The sequence below is a fragment of the Pezoporus flaviventris genome, unplaced genomic scaffold (assembly GCF_033815535.1).
Source record: "Pezoporus flaviventris isolate CSIRO_AGI_PZ_B2104156 unplaced genomic scaffold, CSIRO_AGI_Pfla_v1 ptg000002l, whole genome shotgun sequence".
NCBI classification, from domain to species: Eukaryota; Metazoa; Chordata; class Aves; order Psittaciformes; family Psittacidae; genus Pezoporus; species Pezoporus flaviventris.
This window is the reverse complement of record NW_026892550.1, coordinates 57138204-57160755: the sequence shown is the minus strand read 5'-3', so window position 1 is coordinate 57160755 and position 22552 is coordinate 57138204. Positions and strand designations below refer to the sequence as shown.

Genomic DNA, 22552 nt, shown 5'->3' with positions numbered 1-22552 from the left:
TGGTTCATTCCTTCTCCTTGTCAATTTACACTGTCAGTTTGGTGGGTCTTTAGCTCAGCCCATGTGTAAAGTATGGGTGGTTTTATGTGGTGTTTTTAGCCAGTCTCTATTTCTTTTTTTTTTTTTTATTTTGTTCCATGTGCCAATATTGCTCTCATCACGTGGGAAGTATTTACATGCACTCACTCATGTTTCTGGTGACATCAGATTTTTCTGTCTCTCCTTTAGAGGTTGGGTAGGCCCATCTTCAAGGCCTCTAAGTATTGTTATTTGTGAAGAGGAAACAGACGAAAAAACATGGCCCTGTATCCTCTTTAGCACAAGAGCTCTCAAAACCAACAAGCTTTCCTCCAGCACTAATGAACACTTGTTTACTTCTAGATGCATTAAGTTGTTTTTTCCTTATCTTTACCAGCTGTGTGAGAATTCAGTTTGTTTCCTAAATAGTACTTCTGTCCCTGCACACTTGCTTTCAGCAAGGCCGCCCTGGGTTCATTTTGTCCTCTGAATCAATTCCTTTCCCTTTCTGCCTGTTGCAAAGTCAGGACTCCCTCGGGGTGTGATCAAAGGGCTCTCAGTGCCCTTTGGCTCATGTCACCCCGCCTGGACTTTTGCATCCCAGATGCAGGATTGCTCTGGGTGATTGCACTCACTGTTGGAGGGTGCTGTCCACTGCTGTCCACTGCTGGACAAATGCTACACTCCTTCCAGCCTGACCCACATGTTATGGTCTGCTCAGAGTAAAGCTGTGTGGTGCTCTCTAATAGCTGCAGCACTGTTTCCTCATCTGCCCTCTCCCTGAAGTGTCACTCCTTTCCACTTACCTATCAGCGTTTGCCATGCAGTGCAAGGAGCACTCCACAGAACAGGAATTTTGGTCATGGCATGCCAGTTTAGTGCAGTGTAGGGACTTTTGTATTTATTCAGCTTTACCTGCAGTCTCAGACTTGCTTTTTTCACAGAGCTTATGCTCTGCGAGCCAAAGGCTGTATCCTGAGCCAGCAGTAGAAATTGGCACAGTCCTGAGGATCTGATGCCTCCTAGCAGCTAAGACTGTGAAAGCTGATGCAGAAAATAATCTTAACATCTCTTAATGTGTCTTACAGACTAATCTGGTGGCCTCTGGTGCTAATGAGTCTGAAATCTATATCTGGGACTTGAACAATTTTGCCACACCAATGACACCAGGAGTGAAGACACAGGTACCAGATTTGCATTTGTTAAATACTGCAGAGCAGACTAATGGAAAATATGCATGTCACTTAAGTTGAGAGCTCTTTGAAACCTACAGTTTTAAAGCTGTCTCACGTAGGGGGGTGCTTTCTGAAGTCTAACGTGGGTAGCAGTTGATTATAGTTGGCCATGAGCTATGTTTCTGGCAATGTTATATACCGGCCTTAAGGGGTGGTACAACAGGTATCTCCTGTTCCTGCATTTTGTTCTCCAGTGGCTTTCCTGAAGGCCAACAAAAATAGGCCTTCTATTGGCACTTAAATTTTGTAATGTGCTTATTAAACTGTGGGTCTTGAGATATTTGTCTCCATGTGACATGCCTGTGACTCAAAGCATGTTTCACTGCATGTGTGAATCTGAAGGTCATGAAGGTTCAGATTGAGGAAAATGAGAGGAATACAAAAAACAGCTACTGAGAAGTCAGAAGATGAGGCAGTAAGTTTAGCAGGGAGTGCTTAATTGCTATACTTAAGGGACAGCGTTCAGCCCGTGTGTCTTAATAGACGATCTAAGGGAAACAATAGCCTTTTGTAGTTTTTGTCTTCTGAAGGTGATAGAATGGGAGGAGGTTGTTTCAGTGCATGTATGTTTCTGTAGCTGTTAAAAAATTGCATAAGCAGTTTGTGGTTACTGGAAGATGGATTTGTTACTGCATGATAATTTAGAGACAACAAAGTGTGGAAATGGGATGAGACATTATCTTTGTTTTAGAGATTTTTACTTTAAACACTGGGTTTGGATACTTGGTTTAGTCTGAATTGTTTATTACTGTGTGGGCATTTTGGAGGAGGCTCACCTCAGTTAAACATCCCTGTGTAGGATTTTTTTATATCTTATACTAATTTTTTAGTCCAGAAAATCTTTTAGTCCCTTAGCATAATGACAGCTGGAAATAATAGGGCAACAAGGGCTGGGGTAACATTGCTTTTCATTCTTGGAGTAAAAATAAGCAGTTGGGGGAAGAATAACAAAAATAAATATAATTGCTTGAAGGAATTTTGTGGGCTTTTTTAAGTCAAATCCTACTACAAGGCAAAAGGACAATTCATGTACCCGGGTATACTTCCATGGAGTAATTTGCTGGTCTTTAAGGCAGTTGTGGTTAGTCTTCTTTAAATGACTAATGCAGCACATTGTAAAGCTGAAAATGCAGATACTAGTGAAATACTATCAGCTGATAGTTTGGGGTTTTCTACCCTACAGCATGTATACATAGAAAACTAGAACACATGCAGTACCTGGGGTGATCTCCCTGCAGATTTGTTGTTTAGCAAGTCCTGAAAATAACAGGCTTTGAGTCTTGGATTTGAAAAGGTTGTGAAAGGCTGTTCTGTGTATGCAACAGCCTCTTGAGGACGTCAGCTGCATTGCCTGGAACAGGCAAGTCCAGCACATCCTGGCATCCGCCAGCCCTAGTGGCCGAGCTACCGTGTGGGATCTCAGGAAGAACGAACCCATCATCAAAGTCAGTGACCACAGTAACCGGGTGAGTTGGCTCTTGCACAGCTGCATGGGTGCTTTTTGGGAGGCGTGGCATGTGGGGACAAGTTATAGCATCCCTTGTTTTATGACTTAGAGATACTGGTGCCTGGCTCAGTTTTATATGATCTAATAAGTATCTAATGCTTTCTCTTAAAAGGTTATGGATATGCAGGGGTTTTGTCATCAATTTAAACAAAAATAGGCAGATGCAGATTGAAGCAAGGCACTCTGATTTCCTATTAGAGCAATAATTTAGTTTGGATAATGCCATTACCGATCTGGTAGGAACTACCACAGAAAGACTTTTATCCAGCTACTCAGAAATGACATGTTTTTTGTGCTGGAGAGATGAGGTTGCAGCTGACGTGCTCTGGGTGAGCACATGTACTTTTGCAGAGCAGGTAATGTCATGACTTAGTGCTTAGGCAGAGAGGGCTTACTCCTTAGTTTCACTGGTGGAATGAGCACAAAAGGGCTGAGCCCTGGCAGGACACTGATGGAGCTGGGGCCTGTGCTTCTGCAGGTCTAGACCTGGAAATGAAAGCAGGCTGCAGCTGAGCTTGGAGAGGGCATGGTCTGTGGCCACAGAGGGGTGTTGCCATTGAGTGGGTCACAAGGGACTGCCCTGCCTCGTATAGTTACAGCCACCATGCATGCTCCTCAGGCAGTGTAAATGTAAAAAAAGATCCTGGCAAACTTGTAGAGAGTGACATATCTCTGTATAATCCTGTATATTTTAAATGGAATATTGCTGTAACAAATTTGGAAGATGTAGCAAGAGTTCAAAATGGAATTTACAAATGGATGCTCCTGAAGTAGCTGCTTGGTCACTGCACTAATACTCTGATAAGCTGTGTAACTCTCAATGTTTTCTGTATTTGTTGCCTAATGTAACAGTAGTACAGTAGATTGTCTTCATCTATGATTGTATTCTAGTGATACAATATTTGCATGACAATAACATCTGCCTAATGATGGCTTTTATTATAAAAATATTAGAGGAAAAGGTTTATACAGAAGGCTGCATGGATTTCTTACATTGAAATGTCAGGCTGTGTACAAGAAAGCACAAAGTCTCTTATTTGAGAGGACCTTTGGAAACTAACTGCAAATCTCCTCACCCGTGAAAACAAGGAGAGTATCATAAGCTACATGCAATCAGAAATAATGCCCAGCAACAGCTGCAAATTTCTTTGTTTTACCATGCATGTAGACATATTTAGGCTATTTGTCTTTTGTCCTTTAGTGCTGCTTAGTTATTTTATGCTGTGGCACAATGTTGTCCCTCAGATGCACTGCTCAGGCCTGGCATGGCACCCTGATGTTGCTACCCAGATGGTTCTGGCTTCAGAGGATGACAGGATGCCTGTGATTCAAATGTGGGACCTAAGATTTGCCTCCTCACCACTTCGTGTTCTAGAAAGCCATTCAAGGTAATGAGGCTTACGTGGCCTGCTGCTTCTCAGTGTTTGGTGATTGCATACAAGTTTGTACATCTCACTTCTTGCTCAGTCTCCTGTGAAGATTCAATTGGAGGCAGTGATTCCAGCAGCAGCAGTGTTACATGCTTGCTTGCTGACTACCCGGTCCTGTGTCCTGAAAGGCTTGCCTTTTGGAGGCCTGCTGATTTGGAGAACAGGCCCCAGAGTAAAAAACCCACCATCCTGCTGAGATACTGAAGTTGCTAGTTTGTTTCTAAATGCCTTAAATTTGGGTACAAGGAAATATTTTGTTCAGTCCTTGTCCCTCCTCAATTGCTAGTGAAACTTTCTTTATTGCCCAACACTTGGATTTAAGGAGGGAGAGCAGCAAGAGGTCAGTGTTGCAGCTTCTACCAAAACTGCTGCCAGTGGTTCTGCTGACTTTAGTCTTCTGCTAATAAAAATCAGCTGACAAACTTTGTACTCACCTACCTTAACTACAGGTTTACACACTGTATGTTAATGATATCGCAGGCAAACAAGCCCTTTTGTTACATTGGTGTCCAGGTTCTGCATGACTGCTGCATTTAATTTTCACATGCAATGGCTGCACCTTTATACCTCTTCATGCAGAAAATAGGAAGCATCTATTTCAATAAATAAAGTGCTGATAACTTTGAAAAACTTTATTTGTAAAAGGAAGGAGTGGGGAGAATATTTTGAAGTTAAATGCTCAGGTAATGTAGAAATTTCAGTTATAAATACGCTTTATCATCATTTTGTGTTTACATTAAACTTTTTTGGTTGTGACTCTTCACACAGGGGTATACTGGCCATTGCTTGGAGTATGGCAGATTCAGAGCTGCTGCTTAGCTGTGGGAAGGATGCTAAAATTCTCTGCTCCAATCCTAACACAGGAGAGGTATTGTACACACACCATTTAAAAACATCTTTGTTCAGAGGTGGCACAATAGCATATGCAAAGCAGTGTTGGTATGCCTGCATTCCTAGGAGTGATGCTTCTGTGGGATGTTTCTCCATATCCTCTGTGCCTGTGCTTGGTATATGTGCCTTCTGAGCTTATCCTGGTGGTGCAGGATTCCTTCCTGGTATTCCAGTATTACATATTTGTCCTTACTGCTTCTCTCCTAAGCAGTAAGGTCCCTGCTCATTATAAGGGGTAGAAATGGCCCCACTTACACGAAGTATTTGCTTCATAGTCTTTCAATTTGGGCCTGATGTGGCTGTTTTACTGTTACAGTTGCCTTTTTCCTTCTGTAAGTGTTAAGAACTTTTATCCAGACTAAAGAGATTTTCTACTACAATAGTGGCAGATCAGTGAAAGCCACTTCAGTGTGTTCTCACCCTGCCCTTTTGGGTCTGGGGATACCTTTCAAAACGAATACAGATCCTTTTTTCAGACAACTTTAGTGTTTGCCCCTTGAGGGCTTTGGGCACACTGGAGGGCTCCTTTCCTGCAGTGGGCAATAATCCTGGGCGACAGAATGAGAAGTGTTGTAAAATTCAGACATAAGCACAAAAGTGAAAAAGCTGTGAGGTGGTAAATGAGTTATCTGAGCTGGATCCTCTGCTATTGGGAAAGCTTTACAAGTGGATGAATCATGCTACATATTTTGGTTAAAAATGAAAATCAGTTTCCTGGGACACAGCAGGACAGTTAACATTTTGCTCCATTTCCTAGTTTATGATTAAATGCCTGCTTCAGTGGTGGGCTTGTCTATTCCAGGGCAGCAGAGGCTTTCTGCACAGAGTGCAAGTTTTAACGTTCCTAATTTCCTGCAAAAACAGACTTATTTTGGAGCCTGGACATGTCTCTGTGTAGTGTATAGAGATACACAGATTAGCTCTGAATTAGCTAGCATGAATATCAGCAGCAGCTTGCAGTGGGACAACACAGACATACCCTGCCTGCATAGTTTGTCCTGTGTGGATTAAACAGAAGATTTAATGGGAGGAGGAGAAAGAAATTAAGTAGTGGTGTGTTACAATCTCCTGTTTGGGGATTGTTAGGGCTTGCCCACTGTTAGTGTGTACAGTGATGTGGAGGCTGTTGGGAGCAAGAAGAGCAGACCAGTCTCAGGGCAGGCAGAAGAATTCTTGCTGTTGGACATGGTGCTCCATAAAAGCCCTAATTTGTTGGACTTCTTTTGCTGCCCAGGTTCTGTATGAGTTGCCCACGAACACACAATGGTGCTTTGATATCCAGTGGTGTCCTAGGAACCCTGCTATCTTGTCTGCGGCTTCTTTTGATGGACGGATCAGCATTTACTCCATCATGGGAGGCAGCACAGATGGCTTGAGACAGAAGCAAGTTGACCAGGTATTAAAATATGTTCAGCTAAGAATATGGGCAGAAAGAGTAGGGGACAAAACATGGGCTTATGGGAAGTGTTTGCATGAGCTGGCAGGAGCACCAATCTGGTGCAAATAAATGCTTATGTTTAGTTTATTGGAAATGTGTCACTTGTCACACACTCTTTTCCCCCATTTTGTTATTGAAGCTTTCATTGTCATTTGGGAACCTTGATCCATTTGGTACGGGACAGCCCCTCCCACCCTTGCAGCTTCCCCAGCAGACGGCCCCAAAAAGTGTTGTTCTGCCCCTGAAGAAACCACCCAAATGGATCCGGTGTCCTGTGGGAGCATCATTTTCGGTAAGAGGAGACAAGGATGGGCATGGTTGGTCAGGCAAGAAGGGAAATAATGGTGGCACCTGCAAAACACTTTAGGAAGAGGGGAGTTCAAAATTGTGCTCCACCTTGGGAGAAATTCCCTTGTTGGTCATTGTGGGGGGATGTGCTTGTGGCAGCTTCCAGATGGGGCCCTTGGGATAGCAAGCCAGCAAAGGCAGACAAAAATGCTTGGGGAAAAAGAAACAAAGTGGTGGTGTGTTGCCAACAGGCATTTGTTTCTTTCTGTTCTGGAATTAGTGCTTGCTTTGGAGTTAACAAATATACATTGGGAGGGGAGAATGGGACCAAACTGAGCAAATATCTTATGGTTTTCCAAGAGCTCGCTGTTAGTCTTTTTTGTGGCTAGGCTTTTTGCCTTGGTGACAAGCCTCTTCTGATTTTTTTTTTTCTTCTGTTGATTTTACTTCTCTCCAAATGATGACGCAACTTACTGTCCATTTCTAAGTAGGTTTTTAAATGGTGAACATTTGAGCATATACTTAATCATAGAATGCTTAGGGTTGGAAAGGATCTTGAGATCATCTAGTTCCAACCCCCCTATATTTTATATACTGCATGTGTGCCTCAATTCCAGTTTGGAGGCAAGCTGGTTACATTTGAGAATACCAAGACTCAGCAGCAGCAGCCAGGCGTTGAGCAGCAGCAGCAGCGTCATCATGTCTACGTGAGCCAAGTTATTACAGAGAAGGAGTTCCTGGCCCGCTCGAACCAGCTGCAGGAGGCTGTGCAATGTGAAGGCTTTGTCAACTACTGTCAGAAGAAAATAGATATGGCCCAGGCTGACTTTGAGAAGAATGTGTGGGCCTTCTTAAAGGTAAGAGGTTCAGGAGTTCCCCACTGGAAAGTCACTGGAGAGGTGGTTCCTTTTGCACAATACATGTTTTAGCAGAAGAGATGCTGGGATCCAGAAGTGTAGGCTCTGGGAACAGTGCTCATGAACCCTGTCGTTGGAAGTGGCCCACCAGTGGAGAAGGGGTCCTTAGGATATTCACGGGGTTCATGAGAAATCATTGCAGAAGCCAAGATGTGGGGGAAAGTATCCTGTGTTTTTTGACATCCCCCATCACTACACCTTTTTACAGTGAGTTGATGAGAAGGAATAAAGCTTTGGGACATTCTTAGATGTGCTTTTCACTGCTCACTATGAACATTTAGAGGTTTCAAAGTGAAGCAGATAAAGCAGACTACCTACAATAACCAGATTGAAGCCTTGCCTACCTGATTGGGTGACAAAGTCACTGTAGGCCTTTTCAGTTCTCTCTATTACACTGTCTCCACTGTCATTAATTCTCACTGGGTAATCTGTGCCAGTCAAGTAATTAGAGCCAGTGAGGGAGGAAATGGAAAAATTGTTAATTGCAATATAATCTTTAACTTTCATTTTTAAAGGTGAACTTTGAAGAAGATTCACGTGCTAAATACCTTGAGCTTTTGGGATACAGGAAAGATGATCTCAGGAAGAAGGTAAGTGTGCCTGGAAGCTGTGCTTGTGTTAAATGCATTACTGATGGATATATCCACAGAGTAAAGCCTAAAATGGTGATTTGTGGTTGAAGTGTTCATTTACTTGAGACTGGAATAGCAATTACCAGTATATCCACAGGCTATTCAATATAATAAAGTTTTATACAACATCATTTTCAGTGTGTTTCCCAGCAGATGGTAGTTGTCAGTGCTGCAGCTCTCCTAATAGCCATAATACAGCTGTTACCTATGGTGCTGAATCTTCTGTTTGAGTATGGCTGATTTGAATAGTTCTGTAATTTAAGGGATTTCTTTGTTCCTTAGGACACTAGAAATCTTCCTCTGTTCTTTAAACTTTGTCTAGATAAGCCACTTGTGACTAACTTCAGAATTCTTACAGCAAGCAGTTTGCTTGGTTGGTGTTTTCCTATTAGCTGTGTCATCTTGGAGTGTGGATGTCTAATGAAAATTTCAAAGCAGGCAACAGACTTCAGAGGCGTGTCTACATTTGACTGTCCAAGGTTGATCTGAAATTCTTACCCATCAAGAAGCTTTGATATTTGCTGGTTCAAGATATTCATGTAATTTTGCTATGTGTCATCTTTCTACTGTAGCATCATCAAATCTGATCTGGGTTTAGCCTTTCTCGTTGAAGAACATGTTAGCAGTCTTCAGGGTTTCATTAACTACCTTGGAGAAACTAAAATAGTCTTTTTTATGCATGGGACACCATTCATTTTTAGGAAAAAAAAAAAAAAAACTATTGGAAAGGCAAAGTTTGGATTACCAGGAAGCAATTTGCACATCTTAAGTACAGAGCTTTCTTCCAAGCTGGAGGAAGATTCTTATCTCGATGTTACGGGGGGATACTGCTGTGCACTTTGGGTCTTTGTTGCTTTCCGTGCTGTACCTAGGAACTGTCTGGTATTTTTTTAGTTCTGATTCAGTGGATTTGAATGTTTGACTCATTTTCATTGTATTAAACAGAAGTTTTCCTTTCAAAGGCTGACTTCATAGAAATATTTTTATGCTTATGCATTAAATGGCCTCCAGGGCAAACTTACTACTGTGACAGAAAAAAGCCTGTGGTTTTGCTAACAGTCTGTCCTCAGGTTCTGTATTTTTGTTGCAAGACTCAAAGGCAATCACAGCAAGGGCAATCCTGGTTTTGAAAAGCAGATCTCAGTTAGAAAATCCAGTTGAAATTTAGTGGTAATCCTGCAGAGCTGCTTCATGGGGCTCACTGCCATTCTTGTCTGGGTTTGATATGTCTTGTGCATGGGGAGAAGCTGGGGAAATAATAGAATCACAGAATGGTTTGGGTTGGAAAGGACCTTAAAGTTTACCCAGTTTCAACCCCCCTGGCATGGGCAGGGACACCTTCCACTAGACCATGTGGCCGAAGGCCCCATTCAGCCTGGCCTTGAACACTGTCAGGGATGGACCATTCACCGCTTCTTTGGGCAGAAATGCTGAGCCTACCCTATTATTTCAGTATTTGAGGAACAGATGAGGGGAGCTGCAAGGCCATGTTTTCATGTACCTGTTTCTCAACAAAGAATTCAGTGTTCAAGTTGAATCCGTGATTTTAGTGTAAGAAAAAAATTCAGGACAACTTGTCTGAAAATTTGATACCCAAATGATAAACTCACTAAGCCAGAACTAAATCAGAACTAGGCTCAAGGGTAAAATAAAACCTGGAATACTAAAAGCAGTAGATAACATGAGCAGCATTAGAAAACGCAGTCTCCCAGATGCCAAACTAATATCTTTCTGCGTGTATTCTAAACTCCATACATTAAATTGGCATTTTTGAGGGCCCTAACTGAATCTGGAGTCATGATTTGCTTTGCAAAGTTGTGAAAGCTGGGCATTTTAAGTCTTCTGTACTTTGGAAAATCCTAGCCCACACCTATATGCCTGCTGTGCTTGAAACCATGGCTTCCTGACAGGCCCACTGCTCCGCAAGAGTTGCCACTGCTTCATTTTCCCTGACTAGAGCAATTGGAGTGTTTTGTCCTGCATGTTCTGATATCATGTTTATTACTGTGGTTTCCAGCAGCTCTAGTGAGTTTTGAGGCCCTTGAGTTAACAATTAAAGGTTTAAAGGCATAGAGTAGCTGTTGTTCCCATCAAAGCTTGGGATACAGAGGGCTTAGCAGTAAATCCATTGCCAGTGTTGGAAAGGAAATAGCTTTGGTTTCGTATTAAGTGTTCTGTAAGCAACATATTAACTACATGTTCCAGTTTTTCAGTCTGATAGATCAGTGAGTGATCTGCCTTTCTAAAATAGAGCACTGCTTGTGGTTGTTTTCTAGATTACGTCCACTCTGAATGAAGAGAGTCTTACAGATGGTGATTTGGGAGAGGTAAGCAAACACATTTGTGTACAACTCTTTAGTTTTATAATGCTGTAGTCATATGCAAAGTAAGAATAATTTTGCTTTCCAATTGGTAGCTGTTCCAAAGTAAGTCACAAATAACCCAGCAAATGACAAGTTCATACATCCAGTAGGATGAATGTACTTCTGAAGAAAAGCAGCCACTTTTTTTCTGCTCAAATGCCTTTCCCACCAAAGGGCTCTCAGTTAGGGATCTTGGTGATGTCCCTCCACCTTTACTCTTTGCTGCCTGTTTCTTGCCTGCTGTGACATTTTGTGATTCCTGCTGTGACATTTTGTGATTCCTGCTGTGACATTGTGATGTCTGTGAGATATAGATAGGGCAGCGCTTTGCTGACCAGCAGCTTCTTTCAAAAGTAGTACCTTCCCCAGGCTGTAAGAAAATCAGCACTGAGAGTATGGTCCTATAACTCTTCCCTGCAAGACTGATAAATACAGTTCGGCCATTGTAATTGCAATGTCCTGAGTCTACAAAGGGGAGCCTGCGTTGCATTTGTGTCATAGACATTTCAGATGTCATCTATATTTGCTTAATGGGGAAGAAAAAGTTTGCTGCATGTTTTCAGGCAGCTAAGATGAAAACAGCACAAAGTACTGTGTGATGACCGAGAGTAAGGAAATGGAGGGCCTCTACCATGCTTCTTGTCCTCAAGCATGTATTACCAATGCCTTTCAGTGATTAGCGGTCAGGGTTTGGGTGTTGTTGGTGGGAAGGTGGCTATACTCTGCAGTGCAAAGTATGTCTTCCTCTTTTGCTGGCTTTTTTGGTTTTATGGCATCTTCTCTCTGCTGAAGGCTTCTGCAGAATCTGATGAATCTGTGCCAAATGAGGGAGGCGAAGGCCAGGCTGCAGAGGAGCAATTCTTGGGAGAGGTATCTGTCGCCCTCTAAACTAACCCTTTTGACCTTCTGTGTATTTACTTTTTTACTATATTAAGTTTGTTGGCTTTTCCTAGTGCTGAGGATATATGGAAATCCAAGAAGTTATTGAGAATGAGTAAAACATGGGCTTTTATTAAGTTGCTTGAGATTTTTCTCATCAGCCTCAGATAGCATGTGAATAGATTTTGGTGGCAATGGAGAACAAGCTCATTTTCTAATAGTCGAGTTGTCACCAGACTCAAGGATTTTATTCTGATGTAATTTTCATTCTGACATTTCCCTAACACATATTAAATGATCTTCTGCCACAACTGTAATGCATTCCTTTTTTTTATTTTCTTTCTCCCCCTCCCTTTCCTCTTTCTCCTCTGGTTGATTATTATGAAGCTGTCACCTTATTACTGCCCTGTTCCTAGGAATAACCCTTTGCAGAGGTGGCAGCTGTGATACATCAAGGCTTTGGTAGCTAGCTGCCTTATGAATGTCTGTTGCAACAGTGCAGCCACATTCATCAACAGGCAGCTTGTGCTCCACCAGGTCTGTCTTTGGGATCCTACAGCTTTTATTCATTTCTGTCCATTTCAGCAGCATTTGTTTTCAGCCCTCTGTTTTAAATATGGGGACAAGTCTCTCCCCATATTTAAGGACACAGCCTTTGCCATGTGAAAGTACTAGTACCACTGTGAACAGGCCAGCTTGATTCTTCCCCATTCTCTCAGTCTCTTTTTGGTTAGAATTTGAGCTGTTAGCCCAAAACTACCTGTGTTCCCTGTGCTCAAATCTGTGCTTAATGCTTGTCTGCAGTTGTCTGTGAAGGTGAGGATGATGGTTTATAGCTCATGCATGTTGGAATGGTGCACTTGCTCATATGACAGTCTGTTAAGGGCACCAAAATAGTGATGTCTTAGGCTAGGTGCTTGATTACTTGCTAATTCATTAGACCCTGTAGTGGCAGACACTTGTATTTGACTGCTTAAGGCTTTTGCTGTATGCAGTCATGAAGATGTTAGATATCTCACAACAAATGTCTCCTCTAGGAGAGCATTCACAGCCAAACATGATGTCTGCCTACCAGCATGGGTCGTAAATATTTGTGAGGTTGGCCTGAAGCCACTGGGGATTGCTGTCACACACATAAAGTAACTGGATGGGGACATTATTCCTGTGATAGTCACAACATGCTCTTAACTCATACCAAACACACATCACACATTATCTGACAGCAAAATAATTTTCTAGGTGCTGCCTCCTTTCATAAGTCAAACCGACTTGTTTCAGACTCACCTTCCCATCCTATATGCTTGTTCTTGGTCGACTGTGTACTTGTTCTTCATCCCCTGAAGTACAGTTTCACTGACTAGCATTTAAGCAGGGTATTCTCAGCAGACTCTTGACCTCCCACTGCATGTACTACCATACTGGCTTATGACAGAGAGGGCAATTTGTGGGACAATTTCTGCACTCTTCTTAGTCTTTACTGTGAGAATTGGTGATGGAGAGAGACTTCCCTCTTGGGTTTGTTTTGTTTGTTTGTTTAACTGTAAAAAGATTTTGTTTGAAATCTCAAAATCCAAGTACTTTCAGGGAATGGTCTGTAACTTAATTCCTGGTGGAGCTTTATAAAAAAGTAGCTTCTGTCCACTTCTGTTCTCAATACAAAGCACTTAAGTCTGTGTGGCCCACACTGGTCTGTGTTGAAAATCAAGGCATGTGTTCATGTGCTTTGCATAATTAAACTAGGGTGTGTGCCAAGTGCTGAGTGTTTCAAGGATGAGCTGAAAGTCTTTAAGCGGAGCACAGTGAAACTTAGGTAGCATTATGGTAGTCTGTTCTTGGTAGGGGTTGAAGGTCAAAGAGGAGAGAAGGGAGGTGGTTCCTGATTTTATAATTGTAGCTGTTGTTTGGCTTTGGGGGGTTGTTTGTGTATGGGTGCAGATGTGTGCATGCAAGTCAGTACCCAGGATCCAGGCATCTGGTTGTGGTTATTCGTGATCTCTGTGTATGCACACTTGTGCTTGTATAAGCCTTCCCTGGTGGTTAGAAATCTGGGGCTTCCAGTACTTCTTCCACTTGGTAGCCATTTTAAAAACTCTCATCTCTTAGAACAATTATTTTATAGTGGTATGCCTACATGCACTGGAGGTCCTTTGATAAGCCCAGGCCTTTCCCAGTGTGCATAGGGATGACTTTATGCAGGCACCAAGGGAAGCTGATTATCCCTGTGCTGAAACAGTGACAGGGATACTCTTCCCTTCTAAGTTAATGATCTCTTAGGTGACTGGCAGTCTGAAGGTCTTTTACTTGTAATGCAAGATATGTATGTTTTTAAATGTGTGTATATAGTCTGTGTATATATTTTAAATGTTTACATAATCTCAGATACATAATCTCAAAAAATTATTTCCTTTTTCTTAGAGGGTGAAGGACCATAAACAAGAAATGGAAGATTTGGGAACTGCAAAGACGACATTTAACATCTCTGTTAGTGGAGGTAAAAAAACCCTTGATACTGATTTCAGTGTAGTGCTGATATTTATAAATACTGATGTTGATACTGGTGTTCCAGTGAGAAGGCAATTTTCATGCAGATTGGACAGATTATCATGACTTTCCATTCACTTCACAGCAGTCTCAAAGCACATGAAAATACAGCTTCTCTAGGGAAGGAAAGGAAGTATACAGCACTCGCATATCCCATAATTGAAATGCAGCTACTCTGAGTGATTTATGATATGAAAGAACACACACCTGATTAGGCATGAAGAGCTAACATTTCTGTTTGTACAGAAACTCGTAGCGGATGGTGAATAACACAGAAGCCACTGATCCCTATCTAGGCTTGACTGTTTCTGGCAGTGTATGCAGGGTAGTTGTTTCAGAGATTATTTAGACCTCTAGCACGTTGCTCTGGAGCAGGTAAGTGATGCTTGACAGTGCCCCACGTGATGTTGCTGTGACCGTAGAATGTTTGAGGCTGAAGACGGACCTAAGCATCCCTATAAGTACGTGCCTGGAGCAGGCTGATTTGCAGAGAAGTTTGCACAGTGTTGTACATTTGAACAGTATCACGTGCTGTTACATATTTTAGTGACTGTTGTGCCATCTTTTGAAAATGCACTCCTCTCTTGTTGCAGATGTGGACGGTTTGATTACTCAGGCTTTGCTGACGGGTAACTTTGAGAGTGCGGTAGATCTCTGCTTGCATGATAACCGTATGGCTGATGCCATTATCTTGGCCATCGCAGGCGGACAAGAGCTGCTTTCTAGAACACAGGAAAAGTACTTTGCTAAGATGCAGAGCAAAATTACCAGGGTATGTTTTTTCAATTAAGAAACAACATGCATGTTGGCCTTTGGCAACTACCTTTTTCACCTTAAAAGTTTTCTTGTGATTTCATGGGTTTATTTCTGTGAGAAAGAATACTTATAGCTGAGAAGCTATTTAGTATCCAAGTCATCCACAAGATTTCAGAGCAGAAGGATTTCAGTTTTCTGGTTTTAATGCATTGATAAGGAGAGAACAGGCACATTACCTGGATATCAATATACGAGACAAGTATTCTTCACGTTGTCTCCAGTGTCTGAGTTGCATATACACTAGTAGATTTTCACTGCTAAAGATAATTATCTTAAGCAGCACACATTCCAGTCTCTTGTGTTGTCCCGTTTTTCAACAGTTACACATGACTCATGTTCCATGCCAGCAACATTGTGTTGATTTCTGCCTATCTGCCTATGATTAGTCTTAACGCATTTTGCAGATGCTTCATTGCATTGCATGCACAGAAGAGAGCAAAGTATGCCCAGGGTAGGTCAGTCACCCTTTGTCTAGGAAACAGTGTTATGGCCAGCTGATTATTATTCTTTTCAGGTTTTTGCAATGCTAGGGATTGCTGATGCTGCTTGTTCAAATCTTTCTTCTTTACTATTGTGAGAAAGTAGCAACAGGGGGATATGAAGCAGGAGAAGCAGCCTTAAAAGAGCACTTAAAAGGACAATAGTTTGGCAAGTATGGCCACTTTTAGAGGAGGGGAGAAAGTTGCTCATGGTCACTTTTTAGCAGTCTGTTGCCAAAGAAGGATGTTTTATACAGTTACCAGGAAGCAGCCTATAAAAATGGGCATGTGCTTAAGTGCTTTCCTGAAGCAGGGCTGAAGGCTGCAAAGCGTAGTCATTTGGGTAGTTAGGGCACACAGCACCAAGGGCTGGGGTCTGTAAGTGGGATTTTGCTGATCATCGCCTGTGATCCAGTTCAAGATAGGAACAGTTTATATTTGTAGTAGTGGACAAGTGAAAAGAGGAATGTCTCAAGTATTAAGACTGCAGGATTTCTTCCCCTTTGCTGTCTCTGGCCTAATCAGAGAAAGCAGAATTTTGTTGTGCATGGGGAATTTCTTCACTGTAGTTCATCCTCTGGGAAAAGGTATTTTTACAGAAGGCTGACCAGTTATCTGTGCCTGTGCTAATATGTGAGGGTTAACCTTGTAGTTAGGACCTTGCATTTGTTGTTCAGGTGTGGGTTTTTTTTTTATTTTCTGGTCCCAAACTGCACACTCTGAATTGTTTAACTGTTTTCTGAGCTTGAAATCTTGGCATGACAAGGGCTCTGTTCACTAAATAGCACAGCTGCCAGGTCTCTATTGTCTGAAGCAAAATAACTCCACAGTTTGAGGTGAAACTGGACTTTCATTCTGAAGGCCTGTGGACAGGCAGCCTGTGTTTGTGGGTGCAGGGTAGGGATACTGCAGACAGCTCAGGCTGGTAGTGCTGCCAGGTTGCTACTGCTTTTCAGGCAGCCTTTTCCACTGCCCCTCACTGATCAGCCTGAAGCCAGGAACTGAAAGCTGAATGAATCAGTTTGACAGATAAAATTTATACACCTTTCTGGGCGAGATTTGTAGCTAAATACTGGATATGTTACCATTGTCTGAAGACAGCGCCGAAAGCCATCTGCAGCAAGCCCAGCTTTCAGAGATTTGTACATTCTTTTCTTGGATGTTTTGTAGCAAGAATAACTGGCCTGTCTGTTATCTGAGCTTGTTTTGTGATTTTCACTGATATCCTTTTGTAGTAAAATGTACTCTTATGTGGCTGTTGAGTTGTGGTGCAGTACCTTCTGTGACCCTGGATACAGTGAGGATAAATACACTTTAATAGATACATATTGTACTCTATACTAAAAAAAAAAACAAAGGAAATCCTACCAGGATCTTAACTGCAGTCTCTCTCCTTCTGGTCTAGCTCATCACTGCAGTGGTAACGAAGAACTGGAAAGAGATTGTGCAGTCTTGTGATCTGCAGAATTGGAGAGAGGCTTTGGCTGCAGTGCTCACTTATGCCAGGCCAGATGAGTTTGCAGCCCTTTGTGGTAAGGATACTTTACAGACTGGATGTCACTTATTCCACTTACAGCAAAACTGCACTTTGCCAGATTGTTTTCCTTCAAGTAAACTATTGTAATGCCTTTATAGATAGCTTCTTTGATGGATAATACAGTTCTTTGGTCCTGTTGCAGAAGAGGAGAGGAACCCCTGGGGTGCTGTCTTCCCAGTACGTTCCCTGATTGTCTAAGCACAGAACCCAGACCCTTGCATGTAGCTGTGTCCTGGCATCGCCTGTGTAGTGCACGGCTGCTGGTCTCTTACTGTTTTCAGATGGATAACAGTGATGTTTATGTGATAAATGTTTCAGCCAAGGGACCAGTGTCTTGGAGTGTGTGTGGAACACAAGTGGAAATGTGTTCAGGAAGCACTTCACTCTTATTTCCTATGAGCAAATTTAACTTATTGGAAGGAGTCCTTTTTCACAGGCAGTGTGCATGACTGCCCTTGTGTTGCATGGCAGACAGCTGGCTGGGTTTTTAACCCTGAGGGAAGTTATATTGCCAATAGGTGTGTATCTGACATCCTGTGCCTCTCAGACACCAGCCATGGTGTCTAGGGAGCTGTATAACTCATTTTCCACACCTTGACCTGGAGCAGTACTGGGGATTTGTTGCTTACAGTTGCAGCGTCCAGTTGTGCTCCTGAAGTGAGAGACTGCAAAAAATGGGTGGCAGAGAGGAGACTCAAACCCTGGCCTCTTGTCCTTTGTCAAGTTGGCAGATGGGCTGTCCTTTCTGATGTCTCAGGATTACAGACATTTGGCAAGTTCTTGCTGCCATGACAATAACTGCCTCTGAAATGGCCTGGGCTCCCATGAGATTGTCTGTGCTGGATATCAGAGTATATCCTCACCAGTGGAACCCCTAGGCAATATCCTTTCTCCACTGCTCTGAGTAGACACAACAGGCATTGCAGGCTTCCTCTGCCTTGGCAATGATGGAGGGATTACCCAGGTGATTCATCAGTGTCTTCGTTGTTCATGTTTTTCCTAGACCTCCTGGGTAACAGGCTGGAGAACGAGGGGGACAGCCTTCTGCAGACACAGGCTTGTCTCTGTTATATCTGTGCTGGCAATGTGGAAAAACTTGTTGCTTGTTGGACCAAAGCTCAGGATGGAAACAGCCCCTTGTCCCTTCAGGTTGGTAATTCTGTAAGAAAGATGTTGGAAGTAATGCACTGCAATCATTCTACACTTAAATGATCTAGTATAGAGCTTTGGTGCTGTCATAGATGCATGCGTCTCAGGATGCCAGGCTTTTCGTTCTGGAATGGGTGGCTTTCACAGAAATACCATAAGGTATGGTATGGGGAAATGTGTCATGAATCACAATGGCCCTTGTCTGCTCTGCTCTTTGGGTAATTGTGCTAATATGCTGCTTGTATTAAAAGGTAGTTGTAGGGCTTAGGGGGTTTTGGTAACAAAGGAGCAGCTTTGAATGCTTGTATCTTTTGCAATAAGGGAATTCTTGGATATTTTTGCTTTTGAAAGAGATGTCATGGATGTTCAGGACAAGAAATCTAATGAATTAGAGTTAAATCTGGAGATAATTTCTCGTGTTAGGAATGTTCTCATGAGAGTTTTCTTTAGGGGGTTGCACATACATGCTTTGGTTTCCAGCGGTGAAATATATTGCATATAGCAAGTATCTTGGGGGAACAGGATTGATGGCAGTGAGATGAAGGAATTATGGAATCATTTATTTTATACTCTAATCTTAGGTTTTTCCATCTGTTCAGGGCCTTTGAAGGACCAGTTTTAGAAAGTACTTACCGTAATGTTACCTGGTAGTGCTGTGAGTCTCTCTGTAGTTAATTGAAGGAACTGGAATATATGTGAGCTTTGCTTCACGTTATTAACTTCCCTCAGTTTTGAATTATCAAAATTACTTTCTAGTCTCTTGATTTTGAGGGCTCTGTTTCTACATTTACCTTTCAGCTGAATTTGCATTTTGATTTCATGGCTTTGCTTGCTGAGACACTAAAATTGAAAAATATTGTTGGTGTCATTATCAGGCTGCTTGTTTACCATGATGTGGAAGTGCTGAAACTTGTAGAAGCTGCTGCTTTGAATTGATTTGGGTTTTTTTCTTGCATTTTTTGAAGTGCTGATTTGTTGGGGAAAAAACAAAAATGTATTATTGAGCAGTCAGTAAACTGCCCTTATTAGTGATGTGTGGTTGGAATCCTGTGTGTCAGACACTCTCACTAAATCTATTACAAGATTTTAAAGAGGGATTGCATGTTAATACTGGCAAATGAATATTTGTCGTGTCTTCCAATAAAATGCAGTGAAAATAAGAAAACCATGAGAGAACTGACCAGGAAATGTTCCTGGAATTTAGTACTACGAGAAAACCCAACCAAGACCAGCTCTGGTATTTGGGGATATGCAAGGAAGGCACAGATATGGAGTATTCCTGGTGAATACCAGGAAAACCATTTTTGCAGTAACAACTGGAAGACCATGGACAACCTCTCCCATGGGGTTGTGAGATCTTTTTGATTAACATAGTGAAGAAGTGACTTACTAAAACACTGCAAATGAATGTGCAGGACCCTTGCACTAATACCAGTGATTGGGCATGATGTTTCTCTTCACTCTCATTTCTCTCACCAGATATTGTTATGAAAGCATACTCTTTTGGTGAACATGCTCAGTGCTCATAGGGCTTTCAAATCCTGATTAATAAAAGCAGTACTTTTGGCTTTGGACTCCACCCAATGTGTTTGGTTTTGGTTTCTTCTTTCTCTTCCAGGATTTAATAGAGAAAGTTGTAATCCTGCGCAAAGCCGTGCAGCTCACCCAGGCTGTGGACCCAAATGCTGTGGGGGCCCTTTTGGCTGAGAAGATGAGTCAGTATGCCAACCTTCTGGCTGCCCAGGGCAGCATTGCTGCAGCTTTGACTTTCCTTCCTGCAAACACCAACCAGGTACAGGCCATTTAGGTGTTTAACTCCCTCTCTCTGTGAGCAAGTGTGCTTCAAGCAAATGTCTGTATATGTAGGTAGCCAGCAGGACTGCCATTCGAAATGCACCTTGGGATGTGACAGTCAGACTGTTTCTCCGCTCCCTGTGTTGGCCTCTCTGAGCTGGCAGAAGTACATGGGTTTGTTCTCCCTCTTCATTTCACACCCTTGTCCTTGCAGCTAGTGGCTTCCAAAGGGACATCTGTCTCTCCTGCAAGCCAGACACAGTGAAATACATACCTTGACACTTGGTTGTTTTCTTCTGATTTCTCATCTTCAGTCAGCTGCTATTCTTCATTGGCAGGCTATCTTGGGAATAATGGAGCCCAAGATAGGAGGCAAGCAGTTCTAGTGGCACCATGTCTCAGGCAGAAAGGGCTTATTCCAATCAAATAGCCAGAGCAAGCTTCTGAGAGAGCTCATCACTATGTGGCCAGTCAGCCTCTTGATGTGATGCGCTGGGTGACAGGCAATGCAGTTAACCTTCCTTCCCTGTCCTTTTCTGATTGCAGCCAAATATCATGCAGTTACGAGACCGGCTTTGCAGAGCCCAAGGGGAGCTTCCACAGGGACAGGAGTCCATCAAAGCGCCATATGAGAGACAGCCCATGCCCAAAGGACGAGCTGGCCCTGTGGCTGGACAGATGCAAGGGCCCCAGGCTCCAGCTCAGCAATATTACCAACAGGTAAATGGCTTTTGGCAGTCAGTGAGGAACATGGTGTTTGAGTTCTGGAGAGTGATGGGATAGAGGAATTTGTCTTTCTCTTGATATGAACTGGAGCAGTATGACATGCCTCTGCTGAGAGCCTTGTGGTGGAAGTCATTGGTGCTGCTTTTCAATCAGTACAGTTGGCATCCTTTACTCCTTATCTGGAAACATCTGTTAAACACCTTGTCAAGTAGCCTGCTTCTGAAGATCAGGCATTTTCCCCCCTTTGTTTGAAAATGTGCTTCAGTGCCAGAAATGACTGTGGGAGAGCTCTGCAGGATTTTTCTGTGCTTGCACTTTAGTTCCTGATGTTGTCCTATCCCTGCAGACCTTGGGCTGCTCACTGGCCTCTTCTGGGGCTGTTGTGTTTTCTCCTCCCAGCTTTGGTGTTGGCTGCAGAAGTAGCCGAGCAGTGGCAATAGCAAACTGCGGGCATGTTTCAGCAGTCGTGGGTCCAACCTACTATGAAAACACCTTCCCAGCTGGGCATAAGGTGGCATAGGCATGGGCCAGGGTGGGATAGAAGTGGGAAACTGACCTAGGCTGAGAGTGATCTGTTTGAGAAGAAACACCTGGTGAGTATGGGACTAAAAAGGGAGCTGGAGGCTGTGCAGGGGGTAGAGGAGAAACAGAGGAGGCAGATGCCCTGGTTTTATCTGTAGCTTGAGGATGACACTGCACCAGACCACACTGGCACATCAGAGTGTGGTACAGCGGGCAGCCTTGACTGTGTGAATGTTTGAGGACCATCACCAAGTCTGTAATCCCTCAGCACAGAGCTGGAGCTCATCTGGCCATGCTTTACACAGGAGCTCTGGGATAGGCTTTCCTGAGAGCAGAGCTGTGTTAGTGTTGCTGGTGTTTTCCTTATGCAGAGGAGATTGGCACAAGCAGAAGCATGTTGCTGTCAGTGCTGCCTTTCAAACACTGCCTGCCAGAAAAATGGGGCAGGAGAGAAGAAGAACTGAAAAGCTAGGGGGTTGGACTTTGTTCTCCCCTCTTAATGTTAAGAAGACATCCCTGAAACAACCACAGAAGAGGGAACTGCCCATTTAAAATGCATCAGTGTTATTGAGAGGGAGAGATGCCTTTAGCTTCTCTTCAGGGTGTTCACAAGGTAGTTTTCAGAAGGGACAAAGCCTTCGTCCTGTTCATGCCAGATTACCTTGCTAACACCATTGCGTATAACTCTAAATGCATCATTGTCAATAACTACTGTTTCCTGCATCTGTTGCCTTCCTCCTTGTAACTGGTGAATTTCCTTGAGAAGCAATGCTGCACTTCCCGTTTGGCTGTGGAAAACAGCAACTGTCCTGTAGGTGACAATGCCTTTTAAGCCGGAGTTCCCTCTCCTACTGCTGTTTCAGGAATGCCTGAAGCTATTATTCTGAGCAAGCCCTGCTCATTTATAAAAGGCTGGGTGTATCACAACCCCACAAGCACACTGTGAGTTACCTCTGTGTTCTTGGCTTTCCAGGGAGCACATGCTCGGCAGGAAAGGCTTGAAAGAGACAAGTGCTGTGTCAGGTGCCCAGCAGTATGCTGGTGAACCAGAAGAGAAAGAAATTATATATTTGAGGAAGTGCGTACACAGGGCTTGTTCAAGCATGAGGCAGCCTTTTTTAAATTGCTATCTGAAATAGGACCATGTACTTAAAACTTAGTTTCCTTTCAGCAAAGTTTTTGAACCTTCTTTTTCATCTGAAAAAAAACAGGCATGCAAGGGAATGGAAGAGTCTTCTAGATGAATCCAGTGATGACTTATGCAGACATTAACAGTGGTTGTTGTACAGCTGACTGCACCATCAGTCCAGCACTGTAAAGGGCTTAGAGACACATATACTGAAGTCAGCTGGGCCAGCCAGGACTTTAGGTCACAGCTTTCCCTCTGTCT

The 22552-nt window shown here is 43.0% G+C and overlaps 1 protein-coding gene across 19 annotated transcripts in view; it reads left to right on the top strand.

Annotated features, from left to right (window-relative positions):
* The window catches only part of SEC31A (SEC31 homolog A, COPII coat complex component), a 43794-nt gene that overhangs the window by 5146 nt on the left and 16096 nt on the right, over positions 1 to 22552 (top strand). For 15 of the 19 annotated variants that reach the window (XM_061479636.1, XM_061479766.1, XM_061479710.1 and 12 more), the window contains exons 6-21: positions 1107 to 1202; positions 2579 to 2719; positions 4006 to 4148; positions 4959 to 5058; positions 6316 to 6477; positions 6659 to 6811; positions 7425 to 7664; positions 8240 to 8314; positions 10633 to 10683; positions 11512 to 11589; positions 14014 to 14089; positions 14733 to 14911; positions 16840 to 16966; positions 17975 to 18120; positions 19739 to 19912; positions 20461 to 20634. In XM_061479636.1, the coding sequence (XP_061335620.1) occupies positions 1107 to 1202; positions 2579 to 2719; positions 4006 to 4148; positions 4959 to 5058; positions 6316 to 6477; positions 6659 to 6811; positions 7425 to 7664; positions 8240 to 8314; positions 10633 to 10683; positions 11512 to 11589; positions 14014 to 14089; positions 14733 to 14911; positions 16840 to 16966; positions 17975 to 18120; positions 19739 to 19912; positions 20461 to 20634 (2115 nt within the window). The remainder of the gene's footprint in view (positions 1 to 1106; positions 1203 to 2578; positions 2720 to 4005; positions 4149 to 4958; positions 5059 to 6315; positions 6478 to 6658; positions 6812 to 7424; positions 7665 to 8239; positions 8315 to 10632; positions 10684 to 11511; positions 11590 to 14013; positions 14090 to 14732; positions 14912 to 16839; positions 16967 to 17974; positions 18121 to 19738; positions 19913 to 20460; positions 20635 to 22552) is intronic. The other 4 variants (XM_061479725.1, XM_061479720.1, XM_061479699.1 and 1 more) reach the window with 1 other exon arrangement.